Raw genomic sequence first — 6,276 nt, 5'->3', positions numbered from 1 at the left:
AGGTGCGTCCTGAGGTGCGTCCTGAGGTGCGTCCTGAGGTGTGTCCTTAGGTGCGTCCTTAGGTGCATCCTTAGGTGCGTCCTGAGGTGCGTCCTGAGGTGCATCCTTAGGTGCGTCCTTAGGTGCGTCCTTAGGTGCGTCCTGAGGTGCGTCCTGAGGTGCGTCCTGAGGTGCGTCCTTAGGTGCGTCCTTAGGTGCATCCTTAGGTGCGTCCTGAGGTGCGTCCTGAGGTGCGTCCTGAGGTGCGTCCTGAGGTGCATCCTTAGGTGCGTCCTTAGGTGCGTCCTTAGGTGCGTCCTTAGGTGCGTCCTGAGGTGCGTCCTGAGGTGCGTCCTGAGGTGCGTCCTAAGGTGCGTCCTGAGGTGCGTCCTTAGGTGCGTCCTTAGGTGCGTCCTGAGGTGCGTCCTAAGGTGCTTCCTTGGGTGCGTCCTTAGGTGTGTCCTGAGGTGCTTCCTTAGGTGCGTCCTTAGGTGCGTCCTGAGGTGCGTCCTAAGGTGCTTCCTTGGGTGCGTCCTTAGGTGTGTCCTGAGGTGCTTCCTTGGGTGCGTCCTTAGGTGTGTCCTGAGGTGCGTCCTAAGGTGCGTCCTGAGGTGCGTCCTTAGGTGCGTCCTGAGGTTTGCCTTAGGTGCGTCCTGAGGTGCGTCGTAAGGTGCGTCCTGAGGTGCGTCCTGAGGTGCATCCTGAGGTGCGTCCTTAGGTGCGTCCTGAGGTGCGTCCTTAAGTGCGTCCTGAGGTGCGTCCTGAGGTGTGTCCTTAGGTGCGTCCTGAGGTGCGTCCTTAGGTGCGTCCTGAGGTGCGTCCTGAGGTGCATCCTGAGGTGCGTCCTGAGGTGCGTCCTGAGGTGCGTCCTGAGGTGCGTCCTGAGGTGCGTCCTGAGGTGCGTCCAAAGGTGCGTCCTGAGGTGTGTCCTAAGGTGCGTCCTGAGGTGCGTCCTGAGGTCGCGGCACTGAGGGAAAGTGTTTTGGTGAATGTGGCGTCATGTTGGAAAAACAAAGGTCAGTAGATGTTGGATGATATTTCTTGTGTGAGGATCTGAAGGCCCTCCATGCTCCGCCCCCCTGTGATGTCAGAGCTCCACTCCTGGTTAACTGTGCCCTCTGTTTTGGCTTGTAGGCTATCACAGGAACAGGAAGGGTTTTGTCCCGCTCAGGATTTGTTGTAAGCCGTAAGGTTTTCCGGGAGCTCAGAACTATGGTGAGCTCGGACTGACTCCATCAGATCAAAACTGGAATGACGCTAACCCGGCTTCTGGCAGAGCACCCCTCCCCCCCTCCCCTCCCCCCTGGTAACCAGTAGATGTGTAGAAGAAGAAGAGACTGAGGTGTGAAGGTAGAGAAAGTGTCTGTCAGGATGTTTCACTCTGCTCTGCTGCTGAGACGCTGCTGGACCTCTCACTTCCTCCGTTTCACTCTGGACTCTATGCAAATATCCAATATCAGCAAATATGATACTCTACGCTCTGAACCCACCGTAAAGGCGTCACTCAATTATAATATACGATGTTTAATATTCTATATTTTTCCATATTAAATTAAAAAACTATGATTTAGGTAATGATAATAATATTAAAATATTATATTCTCTTATGTACATTTTACTAAAGATGGCCTTAAGTGACTAAACTTAACGGTCTCCTTTAGTTGTCTAAACTTAACCGTCTCCTTCAGAACGCGTAGTTCGTCTGTCAAAGCAACCGCGAAATGCCCGACTTGTGCCTTTGAACATTTGCGCGGAGACTCCGCGAGCACCGAGACGATTTTCCTCTGATCTTCTGTTTGCTCCAACAATTGAGGGTGAGTGGGGAGTCAGGGTTGAAGTCGTGTCGTCGGAACTTGCCTTTAGAGGAAAGGAACAAACAACCGATGCGGTGGTACGGCTTAGTGAACACATCGACACCAAACAAAGGTCACTGTGAGGTGCGTCCTTAGGTGCGTCCTGAGGTGGGTCCTTAGGTGCTTCCTGAGGTGTGTCCTGAGGTGCGTCCTGAGGTGCGTCCTGAGATGTTTCCTGAGGTGCTTCCTGAGGTGCGTGCTGAGGTGCGTCCTTAGGTGCGTCCTTAGGTGGGTCCTTAGGTGCTTCCTGAGGTGTGTCCTGAGGTGCGTCCTGAGGTGCGTCCTGAGATGTTTCCTGAGGTGCTTCCTGAGGTGCGTCCTGAAGTGGGTCCTGAGGTGCGTCCTGAGGTGCGTCCTGAGGTGCGTCCTGAGGTGCGTCCTGAGGTGCGTCCTGAGGTGCGTCCTTAGGTGCGTCCTTAGGTGCGTCCTTAGGTGCGTCCTTAGGTGCGTCCTGAAGTGCGTCCTTAGGTGCTTCCTTAGGTGCGTCCTGAGGTGCGTCCTGAGGTGCGTTCTGAGGTGCGTCCTTAGGTGCGTCCTGAGGTGCGTCCTGAGGTGCGTCCTGAGGTGCATCCTGAGGTGCGTCCTTAGGTGCGTCCTTAGGTGCGTCCTGAGGTGCATCCTGAGATGCTTCCTGAGGTGCATCCTTAGGTGCGTCCTGAGGTGCATCCTGAGATGCTTCCTGAGGTGCATCCTTAGGTGCGTCCTGAGGTGCGTCCTGAGATGCATCCTAAGGTACGTCCTGAGGTGCATCCTGAGATGCTTCCTGAGGTGCGTCCTGAGATGCATCCTAAGGTACGTCCTAAGGTACGTCCTGAGATGCATCCTTAGGTGCTTCCTGAGGTGCGTCCTGAGGTGCGTCCTGAGGTGCGTCCTGAGGTGCTTCCTTAGGTGCGTCCTGAGGTGCGTCCTGAGGTGCGTCCTGAGGTGCGTCCTTAGGTGCGTCCTGAGGTGTGTCCTGAGGTGCTTCCTTAGGTGCGTCCTTAGGTGCGTCCTGAGGTGCGTCCTGAGGTGCGTGCTGAGGTGCGTCCTGAGGTGCGTGCTGAGGTGCGTCCTGAGGTGCTTCCTTAGGTGCGTCCTGAGGTGCGTCCTGAGGTGTGTCCTGAGATGCTTCCTGAGGTGCTTCCTTAGGTGCGTCCTTAGGTGCGTCCTTAGGTGCGTCCTGAGGTGCGTCCTGAGGTGTGTCCTTAGGTGCGTCCTGAGGTGCGTCCTGAGGTGCGTCCTGAGGTGCGTCCTGAGGTGCGTCCTGAGGTGCTTCCTTAGGTGCGTCCTTAGGTGCGTCCTTAGGTGCGTCCTTAGGTGCGTCCTGAGGTGCGTCCTGAGGTGCGTCCTGAGGTGCGTCCTGAGGTGCGTCCTGAGGTGCATCCTGAGGTGCGTCCTTAGGTGCGTCCTTAGGTGCGTCCTGAGGTGCATCCTGAGGTGCGTCCTGAGGTGCTTCCTGAGGTGCATCCTTAGGTGCGTCCTGAGGTGCATCCTGAGATGCATCCTAAGGTACGTCCTGAGGTGCATCCTGAGATGCTTCCTGAGGTGCGTCCTGAGATGCATCCTAAGGTACGTCCTAAGGTACGTCCTGAGATGCATCCTTAGGTGCGTCCTGAGGTGCATCCTGAGATGCTTCCTGAGGTGCTTCCTTAGGTGCATCCTAAGGTCCGTCCTGAGGTGCGTCCTGAGGTGCGTCCTGAGGTGCGTCCTGAGGTGCGTCCTCAGGTCGTCCTGAGTTGCGTCCTGAGGTGCATCCTGAGGTGCGTCCTTAGGTACGTCCTGAGGTGCGTCCTGAGGTGCGTCCTGAGGTGCGTCCTGAGGTGCGTCCTGAGGTGCGTCCTAAGGTGCGTCCTGAGGTGCGTCCTTAGGTGCGTCCTGAGGTGCGTCCTAAGGTCCGTCCTGAGGTGCGTCCTGAGGTGCGTCTTGAGGTGCATCCTGAGGTGCGTCCTCAGGTCGTCCTGAGTTGCGTCCTGAGGTGCATCCTGAGGTGCGTCCTGAGGTGCGTCCTGAGGTGCGTCCTGAGGTGCGTCCTGAGGTGCGTCCTGAGGTGCGTCCTGAGGTGCGTCCTGAGGTGCGTCCTTAGGTGCGTCCTGAAGTGCGTCCTGAGGTGCGTCCTTAGGTGCGTCCTGAGGTGCATCCTTTAGTCGTCTAAACTTAACCGTCTTTCGTTCCAATGCTTCGGTCCGTATGTCCGTAAGTGTATTCAGAGGAAGTGCGTGGTCCCGCCCTCTGCAGTGATTGGCGGCTAAGCAGTGTGTTGAGGCCTGCAGCAGGTTGCAGGGTGCATCAGTGTGACAGTGATGCTGATGCTGATGATGATGATGATGATGATGATGATGATGATGATGATGATGATGATGATGATGATGCTGATGCTGATGCTGCTGATGATGATGCTGCTGTAGTGGGACACAGCCATATCACCCCCCCCTCCCCCCCCTGACTGGAGCCGCAGCAGAAACACTCTCCGTGGTCTCTGCAGTCCGCCCCGGCTCTGCATGCACTGATGTCGGGCCGCAGCGCTGCGTTCACGGTCAACGGGCCGCGGCGCTGCATGCACCAACTTCGGGCCTCAGCGCTGCACGCACAACAGCATGCTTTGGGGACTGACATGCATCACTGTGAGCTCCAGGTTTCCCCCGGGAGGGGCAGAGTGTGTGTTTGTCAGCTGCTCGGTGCATTAATGAAAACAGTTATCAACATTCACAACTCCGCTCGTATCAGCCGGACGTTCGCTAACAGCCTGCCGCGGCTAACACAGATTAGCTCGGCAAAACAACAACTAACGATGTGAGGGAGGAATTTGTTGTGATGCCAGAAAAGACAAAGTCCCAGAGTCCTGATGTCTGATGCTGAAGGAGTTCATTTAGACTCGATCAAGTAGAACGAAGAGTCGTCCACACTCATAAGTGGAGCCTCCTTCATGCTACGGCTCAAACAGCAAAGATCGGGTTCTCTCACAGAGAGGTCGAGCGAGGCAGCAAAGAGATGTGCGGACATGTTATCGTCTCTCTCTCTGCAGCTGTGACCTGCAGAGAGAGAGTCCAGGGCCGATGAACCGACCCCCGCAGTAAAACAGGAAGTCCTCACAGCTCTCCGCTCAAACACAGAAGACGGCACTCGGAGAGTTCCTGATGGTCCCGACTCGGTTAGAAGTCGTTTAAAGTTTTCATGCGGACGAAGATATTTTATAAAACAAAGATCGTGTCTCTAAAGCAATGAATCGACCTCTAAGGGTCCGTGCCACGATCATGGTTCTGCTCTGGTTTCACCGTCAGACCGTGCGTTCACACCAACACAGATGGAGGCGCTGAAAGCATCACACTGCCGTTCAACATCAATAATGACGCGATGAAGAACGATGCAGCGATGAAGCGCCCATCACCTCATCGCTGCATCACCTCATCACGTGTTTCGCTTGAAGCTAATTAGCGTCAGAGGTTAAATCACGGACTGATCTCACTACAACACAACGACTCCCTTCCTCTGAGAGCTCATTTCTGTTCTTTTAGAAGCATCAGACCCCTGTTAGCATTAGCATTAGCATCACTTCCATTTAGCACAACAGCAGAGTAGGCTGAGCCGGGGCTTAGCTACCTGCGATAGTCGCGATGAAGCGATGATCAAAAATGTGTGAAAATCGCTTTTGGTGGGAATGCACGGCTAAATCAGCGTTAGCGTCGTAGCAACGGTTAGCTGCTAACCTGTGATGCTGATAGACCTCCATCTTTTCGTTTCCATCTTTACATTGGTGCTAACGCTGCTACATTGGTGCTAATGCCGCTACATTGGTGCTAACGCCGCTACATTGGTGCTAACGCTGCTACTTTGGTGCTAACGCGGCTACATTGGTGCTAATGCCGCTACATTGGTGCTAACACCGCTACATTGGTGCTAACACCGCTACATTGGTGCTAAAGCCGCTACATTGGTGCTAACGCAGCTACATTAATGCTAACGCCTCCTCCACAGGAAACAAATGGAACCGTGGAAATTTGAGCGTGTGTCATGTGCCGGGGCCTTTAGCGACTCTTCTTGTCTTTCTGTCTGACCGTCCGACGTTCACACTGCCGTGCTGTTTCCCCATTAATGTGCGTCCCTTTGTTCTTCGTGGTCCTGACGTTCGTCCGTAACGCTGCTTCCGTTAACGCTGCGTCCGTTAACGCTGCGCCCGTTAACGCTGCGTCCGTTAACGCTGCCCCTTTAACCCGAGCAGCAGAAGAAGAAGGTGAGTGTGATGTCACGGACTGAGAGCAGCCTGTTGATCTGAGCTGAGCTGCGATGACGGCGGAGCGTTCCGGCTGCTTCCTCTGCACACATGATATTTGCTCCAGTTACGGCAAATACCATCACACACCCCCCCCCCCCTCACACACCCCCCACCCCCCCCACCGGCCTGTAGCCTGATCCAGCTGCAGAATGGCTTCTAATGGCAGCCAGACGTTTCTAATCCTGACCGTAACGG

At 55.3% G+C, this 6,276-nt stretch overlaps 1 protein-coding gene across 1 annotated transcript in view; it reads left to right on the top strand.

Moving 5' to 3' along the window:
* Nucleotides 1-1,138: 1,138 nt before the first annotated feature.
* Nucleotides 1,139-6,276, top strand: part of ttbk1a (tau tubulin kinase 1a) — a gene marked incomplete at its 3' end in the record, with an annotated part of 35,109 nt that continues 29,971 nt past the window's right edge. Inside the window, exon 1 of the mRNA XM_083932602.1 lies at nt 1,139-1,194. Coding sequence (XP_083788728.1) covers nt 1,192-1,194 — 3 coding nt within the window. The 5' untranslated portion in view covers nt 1,139-1,191. The remainder of the gene's footprint in view (nt 1,195-6,276) is intronic.

This window comes from Echiichthys vipera (assembly GCF_963691815.1).
Source record: "Echiichthys vipera genome assembly, chromosome: 2".
Classification (NCBI taxonomy): domain Eukaryota; kingdom Metazoa; phylum Chordata; class Actinopteri; order Perciformes; family Trachinidae; genus Echiichthys; species Echiichthys vipera.
This window is presented reverse-complemented; position numbering and strand designations above follow the sequence as displayed.